General features: G+C 35.4%; 1 protein-coding gene across 1 annotated transcript; it reads left to right on the top strand.

The window, feature by feature from the left end:
• The first annotated feature begins 18 nt into the window (after positions 1-18).
• On the top strand, positions 19-23,438 carry LOC141503094 (translocon-associated protein subunit alpha-like). The gene is given in 9 exon segments (XM_074208247.1): positions 19-169; positions 2,104-2,139; positions 2,141-2,218; positions 6,302-6,386; positions 7,749-8,011; positions 10,278-10,354; positions 11,385-11,463; positions 11,697-11,790; positions 23,031-23,438. Coding segments are annotated over 9 exon segments (867 nt in total). The 5' UTR covers positions 19-82; the 3' UTR covers positions 23,099-23,438.
• The last annotated feature ends 415 nt before the right edge of the window (positions 23,439-23,853 follow it).

Here is a 23,853-nt window from a genome sequence, read left to right on the forward strand (position 1 = left end):
GGGGCCCGGATGAGGAGTATCGCCATTACCGCCGAAGCCGCCGTGAGAGCCTGCGGAGGCGAGAGAGCCCTCCGGCTGCACCATGAGATTCCTCCCGCGGTTGGCCCTGCTGGTGCTGCTCGTCTTCCCCTCCGCGCTGCTGCTCGGGGGCGGCCCCGGAGGTAGGTCGGCGGAGGGGCCGGAGGCCTAGGACGGGGGGCGAGAGGGGCGGCGCGCGGGGGCCGCCGGTCTGCGCCCCTTCCTCCCCTCCCCCCGCGGCAGCCCCGGCACGGGGGCCGGGGGGCACGAGGAGGCCCGGCGGCGGGGCGCTGGCGGGCCCGCGGCTGGCGGAGCGCAGCCGCGCCGCCCCTCGGCCGGCTCTCCCCGCCCCCACGCGCGGCGCCGGCCCTGGGCTGACGTGTCACTTCTGCTCCGGGGGCCGCTTCATTCATTCCCGGGGTCCGGGTCTCTCGGCGCCCGGGCGGCCCCGCGCGGGGGGCGGCGCAGCCTTTTTCCCGGGGATCTTAACCTTCTCACTCGCCCGGTGACGGGTTTTCCTTACCAGCCCCTTCGTCTCCAAAAAAGCGACGTTTTCCCCTTCTTCTGCCCCCGAGCCGCGTTGGGCCGGGCCATGCTGGTGTGAGGTGGTGTAGCCCTGATCCCTCAGTCACTTCACATGTCATCTCAAAACCACTTGTGGACTACTGACCTCAGGTCCAATTAAATAAGAGACCCTGGACTCTGAAACTTAGAAGAGGTTGTGAAAGATGCTTTAATAACGGCCAAAGCAATGAAGGGGATGGAAAGAGGAATCTGTGAGAGCAAGGCACAAAGTCGCTTGTGGTAGTGGAAAGAGCATCCTGAAACCTGGATTCTCAACCTTCTATAGAACCGTGGACAGGTCGCTTCATTTTTCACTTTGTTTCCTCTGTCAAAAGAGGGGTGTTCTCTGAGGTTCTCTACAACTCTAAAAATCCAATTCCAAGAGAATGTCTTGATTGAATTTTAATGATATAATCCCACGTTTTGCAAAGAAAGTAAATTGACAGATTTTGACACAATGTGTGGAAAGATCACCTTCTAAGAGAACTTAATCTTTTTCAGCTGTGGGTTATAAGAAAAAAATTGTTTGCCTTAAGAGCTGCTTACAGCTCTCCTTTCTTTCTACCTCTTAAAGATAGCTTAATACAAAATTCTGATTCTGACCTTTTACTTTGGGTTTTAATCTTTCTACAAAAATTGACATTGGAGTCATACTTGGATTCTCTTCCTCCCTCCTCCCACACAGGGTTATATTTCTCAAACATTTTCTTAATTTTTTTTGCAGACAATTGTTAACTGAGATTTTTTTTTTATCAAAGTGTTGTATCAGTAAATTTATGTGATTTAAAATCTTAAGTTAAACTGAAATGAATAAAAAGTCTTCATTTTTTAAGGGTGCTTCATTTTAAATTATTATGACATACCACCGGTTTGAAAATCGGAGTACTTTTGTTTCATAGAGTACTGTTCTTTCCATTTTGCAAAGTTTTTGACTGCCATCAACATTTACATAGAATCCAAACTCAGGATATAAGAGACTATATATGTGTTTTATACATATTTCTGTGTGTGTCTACACGTAACACTTTTCATCCTGGACTTTACAACATGTATTTTTGCTTCCCTTTCCTATGTTTTTTAAACTGAATTGCCACATCATCCTTTCCTCAGATCATTGGTATATTCGTATACTGTCATCCTAGAAATTGTAATCAGGGTCTGTTTTTAGAAAATCATGTGTCAACTTAGAAGTTTCTTTGTATTTAAATTTTTTAGATAGAAAATCACCATTGTTTTACTTTTTTTGCCTTCTAACTTTAATCTGAGCTTTCCTCATTTTCTTGTTTAAGTATCTTTAAAATTTTACATTGGAAACTCAGAACAAACAGAAATAACAAATCTTTTTTCTCTGTTTACTTGCTTTTACTATGACCACTATATTTTTCACAATGTAAAAAGTGTTTTACATGCATAAGTGTTCTTTTTTGACTGATGTGATTCTTTCAAACAATATGGTAGCAAACTCTTGAGTGTCTTGCCCTTAGATGCACCTTTAAAAACACTTTTTGTTTACATTGTTAGGGTCATTTTGCTGTAGCCCAAGATGCTACAGAGGATTGAAGAAGCACTGGAAGATACAATAGTTGAAGATGAAGATGATGAAGCAGAAATTGAGGAAGATGAGCCAACAGATTTGGTTAGTAATAGATTGTATTTGTACCTTGAGCACATGGTTTTTTGGGAAGCACTTGATAAAACTTGTTATAAATTGATTACAAGTTCATAATTTTGAGAATCTAATTATGTGGGTTATAAAACAATGTCTTGCTTTGACCATCAGATTTGAAGTTGACAGATCTTAGAAATCCTCTTGTCATTTGTAGTATTAGGGGTTCTAGATGGTAGATTGGGATTCTCCTGCAACAGACAAATTTTACGGTAGTAAGAACCCTAGGATGGAACTCAGATGCACTCTACCAGTTTTTTCCTTTTGTAGGTGATAATTTATCTCTTTTTCACTTCCTACTATAAATACAGATTTTTTTTCAGAGTTATGAAAGGAACCTCAGGAGTCATCTAGTCAGACCTAGGCTTTAAAAAGGAATTCCCATTCATTTAGCAGTCACTCTGCATTTGTTTTCATGGGTACTTTTTGTAAAGGGGAACCTACCATCTGGTTCTGGAGTCAGAGAACCCTGCATGACCAGAATCAAATCATTTAACTTCCCTGGGCTTCATCTGTTAAATGATGAGGTTAGACTCAAGAGCCTCAATGGTTCCTTCTAGTTTGCAACTTTAGATCAGTCATCTTTTAACTTCCCTAACAAACTGAATAGCTCCAAGCTTTTCTTTATATCCAACTTAAATTTGTCTCCTTGCTACTTCTGCTCAATACTGCTCGTTCTGTCCTCTCCAAAAAAGATGAGCAGGAGAACAAATCTAAATTTTATGAACTCTGTCATGTCATTGTGCCCTTCTCCATTTCAAAATGTCCCTATTTTCTGCAACTGATAGGGAATATGGATTCAAGACCCTTTTATAATTCTGATTGCCTTCCTCTATATGATCTCCAGTTTATCAGTTGTCCTTGCTATATTAAAGGTACCCTAAACTAGTTCCCTTCCTCCCCTTCCATATCTTGGTTCCTCTAAAGGCAAGAAACAACACAGACTAGAATAACAAATTAAAAGAAGTCTTAAAGGAAGCCAATCCTGAGTAACTGTAATAATCAATCTTGGTCCTGAAGAACAAATGAGTTAACATGTCTTTCTCCTCTCAGGAAGAACAGAATATAGCATATTTTATCAGATGCAGTTATTGTAGCTATGTTTTGTTTGACTACTTTTCTTTGTTAGGCAAGAAAGAAAGGGATTCATATATATCCTGAAATAACTGATAAAAACAAAAGCAATCAGTTTTTTTAAAAACTTAACATGAAATAATGTAAAATTTTACATTTAGAAAACATCATTATCATTCCATTACACATTAATCTTGAATCTGCAGTGTTTCAGACTTCATGTTTTCATATGTAGATGAAGGACACTGGCTTCCATTCTAACAAAAACTTTCTTCTCTCTTCCTATTTATATTCTACTGATTTCACTTATTATTACTTGAATTTTAAGACTAATAATTAATTTTTTTGCATTTCCCAATCTAATTGGATAGGTTATTTGTTTTAATGTAGTCCATTCATTTCTTTATTGGTTCTGGTGATGAATTTATGCTATTTTAATTTTTTTTAAAAATATCAGTTTCAGATGGGTAAACCTGATGAGAATAGAGAAGCAGTCATAATGATTGACAAATAATATACTGAAATACTATTTAATGAAGATTGGTTTCCTTTTTTTCTCAAGTAAAAGAGAGAAGAGATCTACTGATAGATGATTGGTTTCCATGTCCTATTCAAGAGCATGACCAATTCATTAATCACCCTAACTTTGACATCCTTTGTCACTCAGCCCAAGAAATAGGTACAGTTTTCCCTTCATCATTGCAGAGGTTAGGGGATGAGACAGATCTAGAAAATCCATGTAAAATCTGAACTCTGTAGCAGTAAACCCTTCCCTCATTTTCCCTTAGGACATCATTTAAGGACTGAACTTTTTTCTCATTTTGCCAAAAGTGTATTGTAATGTTTTTCACAGTCCTGCATTTCTGAGTTTCTAAACATTTTGTATCATCTGCAGCTTCTGCAAAATCCCCCCCCCCCCCATTTTTCATTTGATTTCTTATCTCAGCCTAAGATATATCAAAACCTTCATGTGGAAAGTCATGATGTAGAATGGATAACTAGTACTAAAATCAGACAGCATGACATATCCATGTACTTTAACTATAAAATAATAAAGCAAGCTTATAATGCTCAAAATGACTTCCAGTTTCTTCAGGATCGCTAATCCTAGGAATTTTCTTGAGTCATGTATATGTTAAATTGTTTCTATATAACTACTAAGTACTAGAAATATGACTTCAAACCCAGTACTCTAGCCATCTGCTTCTAATAATAATAACAATGCTGTTCTACTAAGAGGAAATGGAAGGTAGAGGTTAGAGTGTTAAACTTGAAGTTAGGTAGTCTTCCAACTTTTGAATTCTACTCATCATTTAAAAAAATAACTTAATTACCTCTGTCAATTATGTTTTTCCCAATCTTTCCTTCCTCAGTCCAACAAATCTATTTACTGTGACCCAAGATAAATCACTTCTTCATACCTCAGATTCCTCATCAATAATTTTATTGATTTCCCTGATTTTAGTTTTTCTGTTTATCTTTCCTACTCCTGCCAGATAAATATTTCTAAAACATAGGCTCAACTAGGCCATTCCACTGATCAAGAGGGACTCCCTCTTGCCTTTAGGGTAAAATAGAAATTTAAAGCCCTTAACAAACTGGCTTTAAACCATCTTTCTAAGTTTACTTCCCAGTATTCTGCCTAACATTCTATGCTCTGGCCAAACTAACTTACTTGTTATGCACTTCTGTGCCTTTTCATAAGCTATCTTTCCTGCTTGGAGCATTACCTCACAGAACTTCTGCATCTTTTGAAATCTGTTTCTGCTATCTGCTGTCACCAAGCATTTGTTAAGTACTTATATGTGTAGGGTAAGCCCTGGGAATACAAATACAATAAAAAAGAAAGACAATCCATGCCTCAAAGAGTTTACATTGTAAAGGGGGAAGATAACCTAAGAGAGCAAGGAAGCTAGAAAAGGGGCCAGAGGAGTGCAGTCTGGTGGGGCTTGAAGAGATAGCTAACTTGAGTGCCCTCCTTAAGTAGAGGTTCTCTATGAATTCAGGGCTGAAATGATGATAATCCAGAATGAAGAGGTTGCTGGAGCAAGATGGAGAAGTCCAAAGGAGTGCAGTCTGATGGAAAATGAAGAAATAATTGGGCACTTTCCTTAAATGGAGATTCTAAAACATTCCTTCAATTAGAATGAGGGGTCCCAAGGACAGACAGTACCCAAAGGTATTACCTGTTGCCCCTAGTTGTTAGTGTTCCCCCTATTTCTGAAATAACTTTTTATATATCTTGTATTCCCCCAGTAGAATAAAAACTCTGAAGGCAGGGACTAATGCTTTTTGTATTTGTTTGGTTGTTCTTCATGGCCACATTTGGGATTTTCTTGGCAAAGATACTGGAATGGTTTGCTGTTTTCTTCAACTCATTTTACAAATGGGGAAACATGGGCAGATAGGGTTAGGTGATGTACCCAGGCACAAGGCTAGTAAATATTTGAGGCCAGATTTAAACCTAGATGTTCCTGATTATGGACCTGTTTTTTTTTTTATCTACTGTGCCAACTAGCTGCCCTTTTATATTTATATTCTTAGTACCTAGCTTAGTGTTTCAATACAGCAGCTGCTTAAATGATTGTTATATTGAATCTGTATAAGTAGGATGTTAGCACATCACAAATGAATTGATAGAAAGAACTCTGCAAATCTTGTGGCACTAAATAAATGCCAGCTGTTATTCTTCAAGGACACAAAGTAAACTATAAAGCAAAAATTTTAACCCCAGTCTGTAGTCTTAAAGCCCATTATTCTTTACTTCATTCTGATTACATTTCCTTATAATGATTTCTTAAATAGTGAGTAATCCTCACAGAGAAGAATTTGTTTAGAATCAGTTAGAAAGAAGAAATAGTTAGGCATCTGATATGCCTAGTCACTTCTTATTCTTTTGATGATAGAATAAAAGCCAGGAAGATTGTGTCAGTAATATGACTTTTTTGTATATAATATAACCCTTTTTAATATTCTTAGGCAGAAGAAAAAGAAGAAGACCTCTCTGGTGAACCTGAAGCTTCACCAAGTGCAGATACAACCATCTTATTTGTAAAAGGAGAAGGTAAAATAAATATTTTTCAGCACAACAAATAAAAATATTACTCAGTAATCATCATAAGTAGGGAGCCGAGCTAGATGTAGAAGTCTATTTAAAGCAGAGGTAGTAAACCTTTCCAAGGGCCAAAACTTAAAAAGTAGCCTGTTATACTTGGCCAAACAGTTAATTAATTCATCCGTAAAAAGCTGCCTAGATTTACTGAATTTCAAGTCCTGTTTGCAGTTTCCATGGCAGCATCAGACCATGGTTTTTTCCCCATCCCTGATTTAAAGAACGACATATAGAACTTTAAAAGGAAAAATAAACTGAAGAAAAAAACACAGAAAAACCTATTTGACCTAGGAATTAAATGCCTGTAAGCATTTTCAAAGATTCTCTTTTCAGAAATTTTCAAATTGTTGTATTATAGTATTGTATAATATTTTATGTAAAATATTGAGAAATAGTTTTGCAGTTAGCTCTCAATTGGATCAGTGCTCCATAAGTGAAAGTTGCAAGATTATCTTAAAAGTGATTATTTTTAAGCATGGATTTCTGAAAATTTCTCTTTCGTGCTGGTGTACTTTTTTGCTTCATCTAATTGTAAGATGATAATGATGATGTTTGTCCTTCATCCTTGAAGAATATTATGACACCCAAGGGGGTGATGTCAGGACAAGCACATGAATTGGATTTCAGTGAGATGGTGCTGTGATAAGTCACCAGCCTTACTTTCTCCTCCAGAACCATCTGGGTCCAGTGGCCAGATATGAATCCAAACAACTAGAGAGGACACCAGATACAAGGAAATCAAGGTTAAATGACTTGCCCAAGTTCACACACATTTGTCTAGGGCCAAATTCAAACTCCTGTCCTCCTGACTCTAAGGCCAGTGTGCTATCCTCTGTGCCACCTAACTGCCCTTCTATTTGTAAGAGTATTAATTTGAAGGAAGGATTTGTTTTTCCACTCGTTTTGTAATTTTTCCTTTTGGCTTTTTTATTTTACATTTTTATCACTCAAGGTCTTGACAATACTTTTGGTTATTATAACTTGCTCTCACGTGTTTGTCATGCTATCACCTCTCTTATGACATAGTCTTCGAGAATGAAGGACAAATATCATCGTCGGATATGTAAAAATAAAACTTCCCCTTGTCCTCAAGAAACTTACATTCTACTGTAGTAGGTGATAAAACATGTTCACAAGTGGAGGTAGTGCTTAGGGTGCTGTTAGTATTTACGCCAGCTTCCAGATCATATATTCATAACTGAGATTTGACTTCTATAAATGTAGAGAAGTGTAATTTTTAAGGTTGGAATTGTGTGTTTAGACTTTAATTTTATATCTTGTTGAAAGCTAACTTATCTTCATATTCTTTTGTAGATTTCCCAGCAAATAACATTGTGAAGTTCCTGGTAGGCTTTACAAACAAGGGCACAGAAGACTTTATTGTTGAATCCCTAGATGCCTCATTCCGCTATCCTCAGGATTACCAGTTTTATATCCAGAATTTTACAGCTCTTCCTCTGAACACCGTAGTGCCACCGCAGAGGCAGGCAACATTTGAGTACTCTTTCATCCCTGCAGAGCCCATGGGTGGGCGACCATTTGGTCTAGTCATCAATCTGAACTACAAAGATTTAAATGTAAGAGCTACTTATGCTTCTCCCCCCCCCCCCCCCCCCAATTTGAAGTCATAACCCAAGTGAGGAATGACATTTTGCTTGATAAATAGTCATTCTGGATCATAGGCCACTCATTAATTGGTGAATTATCCAAGATTTCCTTCTTCTCTAGTCGCCTACTTTTAGGCTGTTTTACAATTTATTATAACTTTTACTTATCTCAAAAGTTTTTTAAACATGATTTCCAGTGCACTGGGAACAGAGAAGCCTAACATACATAAATCTTGATGTCTTTTGGTTCACATTATATGTATATTATATGTTAAGCAACAGAATAGAACTGATAACCTAGAATTCTAGCATTCAACATTAACCTAAAGGATATGTCAGGTTTTTTTTTTTTCCTGCCTTCAAATCAAAACTTATAACCTTTAAAAATAGACAGGTGTCTTATAATACTTAATGAGACATTTAGTGTCTCATACCCTTAATAGTGTTATCTTTTCATCTATAAAATTACAGAATAAGATGATACCCAATCTGCGGATATAATTTTTATCCAGTTCAAAGATCTTCAAAACAGATAAAAAACAATATTTTTTTCACATCTGAGACTTGTTGATTGGCAAATAGTTTCATGTAGTAGTATAGAGTACTATTCTTCATTTTACAGTATTTTAGGGAAAAGTGGTCATTAAATTATCTTTGTTAATGGATTTTAAAAGATCTCTAAATTATTTTTATGTTTCTGAGTTGGATATGAGTTAAATATGAGGAAGTAGAAGCATACCCTTTATAAAGTTGTCCCAACAATAATGTCATTTGCCCAAGAGGAAATCAGAAATCATATTGTTGGTATTGACCTGAGCTAGTCCTAGTCCTAGACCCATGAGTACCTTATAACATTGTTTTGCCTGAATCAGTTAATTCTATTAAACCAGGTTTGATGGTATTCTTGTTAAATTGGACAAATATGATCTTTGATGCATGAAACCTGATGCTAAAGTGACTTAAGTGTCTCATTGATAACATTTTCACTAAAGAAAGTTATTCGTTTTGAAGTGATTAATTTCTAATCTTTTGCCATATAGAAGATAAATTTGAAATTTCCTTTCCTTTTTTAAATGATATGTTGCTATTAAACCTCTATTTTTCTCTTCACTTAAGAGGGAAAGAAATTAATATGATGAAAATGTTGTACTGACAGTTTTTTAATTATGTCTCTCTTCTCCTTTTCACTAGTGTTGTCATTCCTTCATTTTCTTTTTCCTTTGGTTCTCAAAGAGGCAATATTAGCAGTGGTACAAGTATCTTTATTATAAGTGAAATAGAGGAGAGATACTACATTGTAGTATGTGTGATTCTTCAGTAACAATCATTTGATTTTTTGAATTGTATTTTTTTGGGTGGGTTTTTTTTTTTTTTTGCAAGGCAAATGGGGTTAAGTGGCTCGCCCAACTTAGGTAATTATTGAGGTCGGATTTGAACTCAGGTTTTCCTGATTTCAGGACCAGTGTGCTCTATCCACTGCACCATCTAGCTGGCCTATAGTCCTTTAATTTTTTAAAAATTATTTAGTAGTTTATTTTTTCCAGTTACATATAAAATCACTTTTTTAAGATTTATCTTTAATTTATGAGTTCCAAATCTCTCACTCCCTCATTAAGAAGTCAAGCAATTTTATATAGATTATATGTGTATGTAAAGCATATTTTCATATTCATGTAGTAAAAGAAACTCACTCCCCCCAAAACAAAAAATCCAAGAAAAATAAAGTAAAAAGTATGCTTCAATCTATATGCAGACTCCATCAGCTCTTTCTCTGGGGTTGGATAACATTTTTCATTATAACTTGTTGTCTTGGATCCTTGTATTGTTAAGAAAAGCTAAGTCATTCACAGTTGATTTTTCTTACAATATTGCTGTTACTGTATACAATGTTCTCCTGGTTGTATTCATTTCACTTTGTATTAGTTCATTAAAGTCTTTACAGGCCAAAACCATCCTGCTCCTCATTTCTTGTGGCACAATAGTGTTTTATCGCAGTCAAACCACAACTTGTTCATTCCTCAATTGATGGACAATTTTTCGATTTCCAATTTTTGCCAATTGGTGGTAATTTTAAACTAATGAATTATAATTAAAATTTGTTTGTAGCAGTCCTGCTGGCTACGTTTATTGTCCTCATCAATTATGAGAATGCTTTAAGATCATCTAATGTGACTTTTAAATGGATTTTAAAATCTCTTTGAAACTTTCCTCATTTCAACTTTTCATGTTTTAATAGGGCAACGTGTTCCAAGATGCTGTCTTCAATCAAACAGTTACAATTATTGAAAGAGAAGATGGGTTGGATGGAGAAACGTAAGAGAGAGTTGTGATAAAAATAAATCATAGGATCATAAATCTAAAGCTGGAAGGGACCTTGGAGGTTATCTAGCCCAGCCTAAACTGAATTGCAGAAAAGTTGAAGTGACTTGTCCTGTTTCACCCTAGTAGTAAATGAAGAGTCGGAGTGAATCCAGGAACCTTTCTGTTGTACCATGCATTCACTCCTGATAGGCAGTTTTCCTAAATATGTTTCTTAGGTGGCCATGTCATTCCCAAAATGATAGAGGCAATATGTTTTACTTAGGGAAATTCAGACTGCTTAGTTAAAATGAGAGAGAATGTAATCTTTATAGTTGAAGTAAAGCCTTGATTCAATTTTATTTCTGTATATTTCATGTATGTGCTGCAAAAAAACTTAGTTTATAAGGAAACTTATGATTTACTTTGAAACACATGCTTAATATTTCAATATTACTATGAATTGGGGATTCATGTAGCTTAAAAAGACACACTATCTTATGAAGAGCAAGGAAGTTGGCCAGCTTGTCTTCATTCATAATTTCCTGGAGATGTCATAAAATAATTTATTAAACCTTCGTAACACCTTTTTATAAATAAAAAAACAGACTTGTGATTTCAGTGGTATAGATAACTTCTTGTAGGGGGAAAATCCTTTGCCTATGTATATTATATTTTCTTGTAGTTTGGGGGTTTTAGACAGTTGTCTTAGAATACTGAGATCTATTCAGGGTTACATGGTCAGTATATGTCAATTTAATTGAATTCTTTAAAATTCCATTTCTGGACAGCTAGGTAGTGAATAGAGCACAACCATTGAGTCAGGAAGACCTGAGTTCAAATCCAACTTCAGACACTTAATTATATAGCTGTGTGACCTTGGGCAAGTCACTTAACCCCATTGCCTTGCAAAAACCAAAAAAAAAATTTCCATTTCTTTTTCATAAAGTTACATAGAGGATTTATGGCATGTATCAAAATATAATAGCAACCATCTGCATTTATGATAATTCCTTGTGCTTTTTTTTTCCTTCCTTAAAATAAGGATCTTTATGTATATGTTCCTTGCTGGACTTGGACTACTAGTTGTAGTTGGGCTTCATCAGCTTCTCGAATCTAGGAAGGTAAGAAATTGCTCTCTTCCAGATTGTTAAAGTCATGAAAATCACTTAATCGTGAGTTATAATAACTTGATACTTTATGTTATTTATGAGAAAAATCTTTTTTTATGTGGTCTGCTTATTGAAATTGAAGATTTTCTTAGATTTTTGTAATGAAATGAATAGTTGTTGGTTATAATTCTAATAAATTTTATTTGTGGATTGATTTATCTAAAATTATTTGTGTGTTCCTTTAGAGAAAAAGACCGGTCCAGAAAGTAGAAATGGGTACATCAAACCAAAATGATGTTGATATGAGTTGGATTCCCCAAGAGACTTTGAATCAAATCAGTAAGTATGCATAAAAATTTTGGTGGGGGAAGTAACTGAGAAGCTTGAGGTTGACCTAAATGTCTTCATAATTCTTTTCTAAGGAAAACTTAATAAAGAAGTAAATGTGATTTAAAAGTCATTTCTTCCTGTTTACTGTTCTCAAATCTTGTGTACAACCTTGTATATTTTAAAAGTTGATTAAATGCTTTGCTTTTTCCATGAAAGTGGTAAACATTCACATCCTTCTTATAACTCCCTTTCTACCAAAAGAAACCCCATAATAAAAATAAGAGTGGCCAGGGTCTGTGTTTTTCCTAGGAGAGGAAAGGAAAAGTAGTAACTCTTTTTACATAGTATAAGTATAAGGTTTGTCTGAATGTTAAACATCTATTTTTACTTTTAGGTGAGTTTTCTAAAAAATCTGTCTTTAATTTTATATTTAAGGATGTGTGTGAATTCTTTATATTCCTAATCTTTTCCTATCTCTTTTCTTTCCTGTTGCTTCAGTGCAGAGTAGACGAGGTGAGGCAATTAAACTTTGTTGATGATGCTTGGTAGTAATGGGAACTTTCCTTGGATAGCAACACATCATTTCAGTTAGTTATGAAATCCCAATTAATGGTCATGCAGTTTTCAGCATTATATTTCTTAGAGAAAATTGATAAATGACCATAGTTTGATTTTTCAGGAGGAAGAAAAGAAAACTTTAACCTGATTCTTTCGCATTTCCCTCCTCAAAAAAACTCCAGTGGCTCCCTGTCACCTCCAAAATCAAAAATAAAATCCTCTATTTAACATTCAAAGCTTGTTGTAATGTAGGCCACCCCTCCCACACCCTTCTAGTCTTCTTTACCCCACACTCACACACACATATATACTCTTTGATCCAGTGACACTGGCCTCTTTATTGTTCCTCAAATAAGACTCTCAAGGTCCTCAGATAAGACTCTGAATGGTCCATAGGCATGGAATACTCTCTCTCCATCTCTGCCTCCTGGTTTCCTTCAAGTTCCAACAAAAATCCCACCTTCTACAGGAAGCCTTACCCAATCCCTCTTTTAGGACTTGCCCTGGGTTGGTTTTTCCTATTTATTCCATATATAGCTTGTTTATACATAGTTTGTTTACATGTTGCCTCTCTGATTAGATTGTGAGCTCCTTGAGAGCAAGCACTTCTTTCACCTCACTTTGTATCTCCAGTGCTTGGCACATAGTAGTTACTTAATAAATGTTTAATAACTGATAAAGATATTATGTATACATTTATATTGCAAATTTTTGTGAAGATGAAAACTTTTTCTTTAACAAAATTATGGTACCAAGTAGTTTTTATATTCAAAAATAGCCTAGTTTTTTTTAATCACTATTTTTAAGTATTTCAGTAACTTTAGCATGAGCTTATAGTTGGAGAAAAAAGATGAAAAGGAAAAAAATTGGTCTTTTAAATCTCATAAGGGTTAAGATGGTATGAAAGAGAGAACAGAAGTTTTATGCTTTTTCTATTGAAAATCTGAACCTAATAGTTTAGAACACAATTGTTGTTTTAAAATGTAATCAGAATCAATTTAACCAGACCTTCTAAGATTTTTTTTTCTTCAAAAGGGACAGCTTTTTATTAAATTTCCCCTTTAAACTCCCCAAATGCAGATGTCTGGTTAACTTATCTGCTTTGGTTTTACATATCAGGGCATCCAAAGTCTAATCTGAACTACAAACATTCATTTCCAGGGCTCTGTCTAATTTTACCTGGATGTCCTATTTCCACTTCCAATTCAGCATAACTTTTCTTTTTCCTCCTATGCCCACCGACTGCCCCTCTCAGCTTTGGCATATCTTCGTGGTACCATCATATTTCTGGTTTTCCAGGTTGTTAACCTGTGAGTTATCTATGGTTTTCACTTTCTCATGTACTCTTAAATATCAAATCAGGTTACCACTCTACCTTTAATATATCATATAGACTTATAAATTATCATTAGAACTGTAAGAGACTTTAGATTATCCTCCATCTCCTTTCCTTTTGTGCTGCTACTCTGACTTATATCTTAATTTCCATTAGACTTATAGTTTTAAAGTTGTTCTCCTTAGCTCAAGGCTTCTCTGCTTCCCAATCTTATTCATGTGCCAGGCACTATGTGGAAATTTATCTTTCACACAACTGCCAGGGTAATCTTCCTGTTATACAGACCTAAATATATATTCTAGGAAACTTCAATCTACTTCCCCATTACTGGTAGGTTAAAATATAAACTTTTTAGCTTAGCATTCAGAACCTTCAACATTCTTGGCCCCAGACTTAACTTTTCTGGCCTTACCTATTACTATTCCTTCCTAAGAAGTCAAACACAACTAATTAGCTATTCTCATTGTCATTCTTTGCTATTCATCATTTTCATCTTTTTCTTTTCTACCTTAATGCATTTATGTATTTCCTCCTCCCCAAGCTGAGAATGTACTACTACTTAAAATTCTCTTCCTTTCACATGGCTTATCACTTTTTAATCATTTTGTAACTGAATGAGGAATTGATGTAACAATCCAGAAGTGACATCAAACTCAAAATAGAAATGGAATCATTAATCTGTTCATTAGTAATTTTCAGGACCTTATCTTAGTTTTAAAATGTATTATCTGTTTTTTATTGTCTTTTTATTTTGTTAAATGTTTCCCAGTTACATTTTAATCTGGTTTAGTAGTATTTGAGAGTATTGCAGGTTGTGTGTTTGGTAAGTCTACACTAGAAAGTTCCTTTCAGGATGCATCTTTCTGTTCCTCAACATTCTTTTAGTATTGTTCAGACAACTCCATATCTAGCAAACAAATATACACTCCATATTTCCCCATCTCGGTCCACAAAGGTATTATCATCTACCTTACTGAAATTCCCATGTTTGTAGCCTTTCTCATCTACTAATTGTAACTGACAAAAAAGGCAAATGAAATTAGTTTGACAGTTTTTTTTTTAATTAAATTTGTCCTTGATCCTACTAATCATTGCTTCCTTCTACCATCTATTTAATAAAATAGATCTAGAATTTTGTCTGTGTTTCTAGTCAAGGTTCATGAGGCCCTAATTATGGGAAGTAACTTTTTGAAAAATAAAAAAAAATTTCAACTTTGGGCTTTTACAAGCCTGTGAATGCAATTTGCAGTTTCTTCATTGAATACCTCTTTGGTTAACTGATCAGAACTGGGAGTTTTTTCAGTACTCTTGAGATGTCATCTGAACCTAGAGACTTGAACTCATTTAAAGCAACTAAATACACTGCCTATTTTGAATTTCAGTTAAGGATATTTGTCCTATACTCTATAGTTGAGATTTTTCTCTTTAATGGAAAAAAATAGAATTTGTACTATATTTGTAGTTGAAGGATTAATAGCTGGTTGAATGATATATTTTTAAAAGAGTAATAAATTATTCACGTACCATAATGATGGTTCACATTTATAAAGTATTTTTTATGATTTGCAAAGAGTTTTCTTCACAACAACTCCATATAGTTACTCTACTGGTAATAGTTAAGAAAGTGAAAGCTCAGAGTATTTTACTAGTTTGCCCCTAGTGGTACAACCTGGATCTTTCTGAATCTCAGTCTAGTATTGCTTCAGATATATTCACAATCTCTTATAATTAGGATATCCTTGGTAGCATAGAGGAAATAGAAGGGAATTGTACCATTTGGGACCTGTGTCTAAAAAGCTTAGGAGGATCTAATTCCTGAAGTAGAAACAATAGGAGCCTTAGGGGAAGTAAACCTTTAATCTTACAATTTTTTATACAGAAGAGGAAAACCAGTTATAAAGTCCAGTGGCTCCCAGTTATCACTAGGATGAAATAAAATCTTCATTTTAATTAAAGATTTTATTTATTTTGAGTTTTACAATTTTTCCCCCAATCTTACTTCCCTCCCCCCACCCCCCAAGAAAGCAATTTGTCAGTCTTTACATTTTTTCCATGTTGTACATTTATCCAAATTGAGTGTAATGAGAGAAAAATCATATCCTTAAAGAAGAAACATAAAGAGATAATAAGATCAGACAATAAGAGATAGCAGGTTTTTTTCCTAAATTAAAGGGAATAGTCCTTGAACTTTGTTCAAGCTCCACAGTTGTTTCTCTGGATACAGATGGTATTCTCCATTGCAGACAGCCCCAAATTGTGCCTGATTGTTGCACTGATGAAATGAGCAAGTCCATCAAGGTTTATCATCACCCCTGTGTTGCTGTTAGGGTGTGCAGTGTTTTTCTGCATTTTGGCTTTTAAAAATCCTTCATAATCTGGTAGGTCTTTTTGCTTTTCCAGTCTTGCTAATACCATACTCCCCTCCACCAATTCTGCAAACCAGTAACATTGGCCTCCTTGTTGTCCCTCACAAACACTAGGTAACACCCCCATTTCCTCACTGAACATTTTCACTGACTGTCCCCATGCTTGGAACTTTGCCTCCTCATCTCTATCTCCTGACTTCATTGGCATCTTGTTTGTATATTGTTCTTTCCCCCATTAGACTGTGAGTTCTCTGAGAAGAGGAACCTTTTTTTCTTGTTTCCCCAGCACTTGACACAATGCTTGATACATAGTAAGTAGGTGGTTAATAAATGCTTGTTGAATTATACAGGATAATTTTCTGGTTTGGGGCTGCACTGAGAAGAGAAAGCTTTCAGGAATAAGAAGTCATAATCCCACTGTACTCTGCATTCATCATAAATCATCTGAGGTATATTGTGTATTATACTCCTCAGAGTTTTAGGAATATGGATAAGCTGGAAGGTGTCAAGAGTAAGGTAGTAATCAGATATCTTCAGGACTTTGAATCTGTATCATAGGTAGTAGATTGGTTGAAGAAGACTCAGGAAACATAACAACTGTATTTATTTGAAGAACTGTCATGTAGAAAAGAGATTAGTCTTTTTCTGTTTGACTCATTGGGTAGAATCAAAAACAATGGGTTGCACTTTTCCTATCCAGAAAAAAATTCCTAACAATTCATTGTTGTTCAGTCATTTTTGGTTATGTCCCACTCCTAGTGACTCCAATTGAAATTTTCTTGGTCTACCATTTCGTTCTGCTTATTCAAAGATGAGGAAACTGAGGCAAATAGGATTAAATGACTTGCCCAGGGTCTTACAGCTAGTATCTTAAGCCAGATATAACTGAGGAACATGAATTTTCCTGACTCTACGACTGGTTCTGTATCCACTGCCCTCCTAAAAATTGGGATTTCTAAAAGGTAGTGGATTCTCCCTCAAAGGTTTTTAAGCAGATGCTCCGTAATATTAGCCTCGGGTTTGGTATATGATAGGAGGAATTGCTTTTGTGTGTGACCTTTTCTAGACCCCTGGTAGATTTGGGGGGGGGTAAGACCTTATATCAAAAGGGATTCTTGAACTGAGTTTTGTTTTTTCTTTTTTATAAAGATTTTATTTATTTTGATTTTACAATTTTTTCTCTGATCTTACTTCCCTCCCCCACCCCCCACAGAAGGCAGTTTGTCAGTCTTTACATTGTTTCCATGGTATACATTGATCTAAATTGAATGTGATGAGAGAGAAATCATATCCTTAAGGAAGAAACGTAAAGTATAAGAGATGGCAAAATTATATAATAATTTTTTTTTAATTAAAGGTAATAGTCTTTGGTCTTTGTTCAAACTCCACATTGCTTTCTCTGGATACAGATGGTATTCTCCATCGCAGAGAACCCCAAATTGTTCCTGCTTGTTGCACTGATGGAATGAGCAAGTCCATCAGCTTGATCATCACCCCATGTTGCTGTTAGGGTGTATAGTGTTTTTCTGGTTCTACTCATCTCACTCAGCATCAGTTCATGCAAATCCCTCCAGTCTTCCCTGAATTCCCATCCCTCCTAGTTTCTAATAGAACAATAGTGTTCCATGACATACATATACCACAGTTTGCTGAGCCATTCCCCAATTGAAGGACATTTACTTGATTTCCAGTTCTTTACCACCACAAATAGGACTGCTATGAATATTTTTGTACAAGTGTTGTTTTTACCCTTTTTCATCATCTCTTCAGGATATAGACCCAGTAGTGGTATGGCTGAATCAAAGGGTATGCACGTTTTTGTTGCCCTTTGGGCATAGTTGAACTGAGTTTTGAAGAAAACTTAAGAAACTCAGGAAGAAAGAAATTATATTCAGGAACAGTTGAAGACACAAGTAGGAGGCAATGTCATGTGAGGAACAGCAAGAAAGCCAATTTGGCTTTAGTTTTGACAGTATGAAGGGAAGTGATGTATAATAAGTTTGGAAAGGAAGGTTGGAACTAGGTTTGAAGGTCCTTAAATGCCAGGAAGGAGAGTTTGTATTTAGTCCCAGAAGTAATAAGTTGACACTGGAATTTATGGAGTGGCAAAGTTAAATGGTAAGAGCCCAACATTAGGAAAATCAAAATTTAAGGGAGACACATGAGGGAGGTATTAGAGAAGAGGAGCTGAATTAGTATGGTTGCTATGTGACTAGCAATATGCACAATTAGTCATTGTTTTCGCTCTATACTAGGTTCATAGAGAAAGAACTCTCATTTCACAGAAACAGAGTTGATATGAACCTCAGAAAGCAAGTTAATAATACCCTTATAGAAATAGGAACCAAAGTTATTTGTCTTTAAGTGAACAGTCTGGGTTTTGTTTCTTTAGGTTTTTTTGCAAGGCAGTGGGGGCTAAGTGACTTGGCCCAAGGTCACACAGATAGGTAATTATTAAGTGTCTGAGGCTGGATTTGAACTCAGGTCCTCCTGACTCCAGGGCCCATGCTCTATCCACTGTGGGACCTAGCTGACCCAACAATTTGGCTTTTAAAAAGACCTGTTCTAAAAGTAGAAGCAAGAGCAAATAATGGAAAATCAATACAAAAACATAGTGTAATTGTCCTCTTAAGAAATAGTGTCAGGGGCGGCTAGGTGGTGCAGTGGATAAAGCACCGGCCTTGGAGTCAGGAGGACCTGGGTTCAAACCCGGTTTCAAACACTTAATAATTACCTAGCTGTGTGGCCTTGAGCAAGCCACTTAACCCTATTTGCCTTGCAAAAACCTAAAAAAAAAAATAGTGTCAGAAGTGTCTGTCAAGCTGCAAAACATTTCTCAGCAGGCTAGAAAAGTTAGGCCAAGTCTAATAGGGATTAAGTTAAAATCTTATACTCAGATTCAAAAAATTTACAAAAAATCTGGGAGAATTAGTAGGTTGTAAGCTTAATATGAATAAATAGTATGATTAAAAACTAGTGGTGGTATGAATGTAATATTTAGGAAGAAAGAGGTGAAACAATACATACAAACATGTTCAGACCAAATCTAAAGTATTATGTTCACTTTTAGACACCACTTTTAGGATGGATAATCTTAAGTTGAAGAGTATTTGATGGATATATGCGTGCTATTTTTATTTGTTTTTACATTGCTTTCATTTCTGCATATGTCCCTTTTCCCATTTCTCATAATAAAAAGGGAAAAAAACAACACCAAGTTAGACTAAGTATATAAAATGTTTCCCACCTGCTTTAACTCCTCCCCTTAATTTTTCAAGAAAATGGAGAGAGGAATATATTTTCTCATCCTTAGGGGAAAAGCTTGGTCATTATAATTAGGTAATATTTGTTTGCATTTGGTCAGAGAACTGGATTATTAAAGGAAAGAAAACTTAAGGGTGAACTGAGGGAGAGGACATGTTCTATTTGGCTGTAAGAGCACAAATTTAGGAGCAGAGATTTGGGAAAATCACAAAGTAGATATTTGTTCAGGTAGGGTATTGCCATTGTGATTTATGAGGTCTATTCCACTCTGATTCTGTAAATTGGGACTTCTTTGCCTATGATTTAATACAGAACCTTGTACTTAGAGTACTGAATTTTCATAGTGGCTTATCTTTTTTTGACCATTCTTAATTCTTAATAAAAGTGTTATGGTTTTTTTTTGTTTTCTTTTCATACATTGTCCTCTTCCTTTTTTTCTTATTGAAATTATTTGTGAATCTGTTTAACTGTCAGAATTTCCATTTAGAGAACCTCCTGTTGCCCTGTTGAATTGTTATGTAGAATCTCTGATCTTCTATTCCTAGTTTTTCCTTGAGATTAAAAAAAAGATCTATATAATTATAAAAAATAACTTCCTGAATTTATTACATTTTAAAAAATAGAAAGTGGTATCTGATAGTTGTGATTTTTCATATCCTATTTTTCTTAGTATATGGGAATTTTTCTCTTTGGAGGGAGAATGTTAAATCGAGATTTTTGGTTACAAATAAAATAAACCTTTCTAAGGTCTAAGGTACATATCTGATGCTATCTAGTATCTTTTTGTTACAGTTCATTTCTCGGACCATTTGGTAGTTCCTTATTTGTAAAAAAATGCAAGCAAAGCAAATCAAGGGTTTATCTATTTTTCTTTCAACAGAATGATTTATCTAGCTACATCTTATCATTCTATTTATGTTCTTACTTTGACTATATGACCCATAGAACATACTACAAATATCCTTGTGTTTATTTATTCTCTCCTAAATGCTTTCTACCTTTTCTTGGTCCTGTTATTTTTAGGGTGTTTAGATTTCAATGTAAATTTATATGTTCTTGACTTAGGGTTTTGCCCATTTGTCTTCTAGTCTTTTGTGGGCTGGGAAACCAGATAGTCAATTCTTACATTTGTGTGTAAGATAAGAATTAGTAAAGTAATCGACATATATTAATCTTTCAATCCCTATGATAGGGCAGATAATTATTGTATAGTTTAGGAAACTGAAGTTCAGGTGAGCTTAAGTGACTACTGAAGATCATATAACTAGATAGGGAATGATAGGAATCCTCATGGCCTAGGTTCAGGTAAGTAGGAATATTACAGTAAAATGAGATAATAAATATATGGGATGAATCATTATCATTATGTGCTGGCAATACATCATCTAAAATTCAGTAAAAGTTGATTTGTTAACATCAATAATTGAAAATTTAGGTAACTATCCTATATCTGTAATATTATTGATAATTTATACCCCTTATAATGACTCTTGAGTATTTACTTGATTACGAAAAACCCTGTCCTCAAAAATGCAATCAGGTTTTTTTTTATTGTTTTTATGTATACGGTTGTTAAGTATATTTTGTTGTATTTCACTTCTTTTAAAAACTTGGTATTATGGGGGCAGCTAGGTAGCGCAGTGGATATAGAGCACTGGCCTTGGAGTCAGGAGGACTTGAGTTCAAATCCTGTCTCAGACACTTAATAATTACCTAGCTGTGTGGCCTTGGGCAAGCTACTTAACCCCACAATTACCTAGCTGTGTGGCCTTGGGCAAGCTACTTAACCCCACTACCTTGCAAAAACCAAAAAAAACTTGGTGTTATACATGTATGATACACATCAAGCATGGCTATAAATGAAATGTTTTATTTGTGTAGTTTATAAACATGAATTCCTTACTTGCAATCTTACCATATATAGATAGATGTCCATCTAGATGTTTGATTAGCTGGCAGCTCATTCTGCATCCATGCTATATTAAATAATTTATTTTATATGATAAAAGTATTGATGCTTGTATTTAATACTTTATTTTCCTTTTCAATATTTAATAATAACCAATGTATGTCTGTTATCACAGACCTCTATAACTTGGGTATTTTTAGATATATGTGTGCTGATTCTTGTTGACTGAAAGCAAAATAATTTTTTAATGCACTCCTAGTTACCTGGATGCTGTTAGATACCATGACAAATAAAATTGTCAAGAATTGAAAGAGAGGAGAGAGAGAAAGGGAAAATATGGCTGTATGTAACATATTGGAGGAGAGATTTGAAGTCTTTGATTTTATTGGTAGAGGGTCCATCTCATTGGCAAGCTTCTTCTACCAGTGCTAGTGGTTAACTTTGTCCTTAACTTATGATCTTTGGGTTGCTTAGCTAACTGAGAATTTAAGTGACATGTCTATATGCAAATGGATAGTTATTGTTAAACAAAGAATTTAAATTTAGGTTTTGTTCATTTCAAGTTCAGTCCTTTTTCCACTAAACACTATGGGCTTCTCTAATTTAGTACCAAGTTTGTTGAGTTTATTGTTATTTTTAATTCTTTTAGTTCTGATTGGGATAGGAACTGGATTTGTAATTTCATTGGTATGGGGAGCATCCTGGCTAGAAAGCTTTCTCTAACAATGGATTAGCACCCTCTCAGCAGCTCAGAGTTTTAGAAAATTGCCTAGAGGTAATTAAATGGCATAGCTGCTTTTCTTAGTATATGTCTGAGGCAGAACTTAAACCCATGTCATCTTGGCTTCCAGGCTGGCTTTTATAACCGTGCTGCCTTTTTTGATTCTTGAAGTGTTGCTCCATTTCCTTTACAACCTGCTATTTCCAACTATAAGATGATCCTTTTTTTTTTAGTTGTGTTTTGTTTTTTTTTTTTTTGGTACGGCAAATGGGGTTAAGTGGCTTGCCTAAGGCCACACAGCTAGGTAATTATTAAGTGTCTGAGGTCGGATTTGAACTCAGGTACTCCTGACTCCAGGCCCAGTGCTCTATCCACTGCACCACCTAGCCGCCCCTTAACTACAAGATAATATTAAACAAAAAGTGGGATTTGGAAAAATTGTGGCTGTTTGGTCATGTCTAAGTCTTCATGATTCCGTGAACTTTTATAGCACACCAATATGGTCTGTGGGGTTTTCTTGGCAAAAATACTAGAATGGTTTGCCCTTTCCTTCAGCTCATTTTACAGATGAGGAATTTGAAGCAAACTTGAATTAAGTGACTTGCCCATGGTCACACAGTTAGTGGATGAGAGAAAATTTGACCTCAGGTCCTCATCTTTCCAGGCCTAGCACTGTCCACTGAGCCACCTAACTGCTTCCCATTAGATGGTAAATTAAGAAAATTTAATTTGTAACAAGTGAAATAAATTTGAAAGCTTTTTAATCATCAAGGTCAAACCATTTTTAACATGTATAGATTTTTTAAAATGTTTCTATCTTTATCTATGTTGACCACCAAGAGTGAATTTTTCTTCCCTATTAAAATGAATTTAGAGATTTTTTTTTGCATGCCCCCCCATTAGAGTGACTTTGAAATGCAGCAACTTCAAATAAATTTAAACAACTATCCTTCATCATTTTATACTATGTATATTTTGGAAAAATTAATAGCAGTCTTCTGTTGAAGGAAAAAGTAGACTTTTTTAAATATGCTCTTGAATTTGATTCAGTTTTGATTGTGGGTTAATGTGACCTTTATACTTCTTCTCTTGTAGATAAAGCTTCTCCAAGGAGGTTGCCCCGGAAACGGGCACAGAAGAGATCGGTGGGATCTGATGAGTAAATGTTCATTTGTGCAACAATTCAATCTTTACTAAACCTGCCCTAACATTTTTTGGCCTGATGGGAATTAGTGCAGAGAAGCCATATCAACATATGAGGAAACTACTACTTCTGTTTGGACTGAGTAATCAGAGCTGTGGCGATAATGTTGCTGAAAATGCACTGCATATGTTTTTTCTAAAGTAACAAATTTGGGTTTTTTAAACCATTAAAAACTGTGTGCGTGTGTGTGTGCGCGTGTGTGTGTGTATGTAAGCAGTTGGTCTTACCAAAATCATTGTTGTACTACCTGAAATGTGCCTTTAGAGTGCTAAATGTAATGCTGGCATGTCTGTATCCCACTGAAATTTGTGGTGGGGTTTTTTCTTTTCCAGAAAATGTAATGAATAATTGCCTCTTCATATTGTATAAGGAGTTTCTCATTTTTCTATCATGCCTTGAACTGTACAGCAGAAAATAATTAAGCTACTCTGTTCCTCAGAATAGCTCCTAATTAAGCAGTGATGGCACAAATTCTCTGGGTGTTTTTTTTATATCTGCAAATAGTATTCTAAAGGCACAAGCAGGAGTAGCTGCTTTTAGCAATATAGTATTTTATTTTGGTATTTTGCTGCTGTTTACTACAAAACGCACATTGGGAGAACTTCCTTATACTGATCAAAGAACCCAGATAAGTTTATATCAATCTGAAATCTAGCAGCAAAATTGTGAAGCATGAGACTATGTGCTGAATTTGATATATAAATTCCAATTCTC

Source organism: Macrotis lagotis, chromosome X (assembly GCF_037893015.1).
Source record: "Macrotis lagotis isolate mMagLag1 chromosome X, bilby.v1.9.chrom.fasta, whole genome shotgun sequence".
Taxonomy (NCBI): domain Eukaryota; kingdom Metazoa; phylum Chordata; class Mammalia; order Peramelemorphia; family Peramelidae; genus Macrotis; species Macrotis lagotis.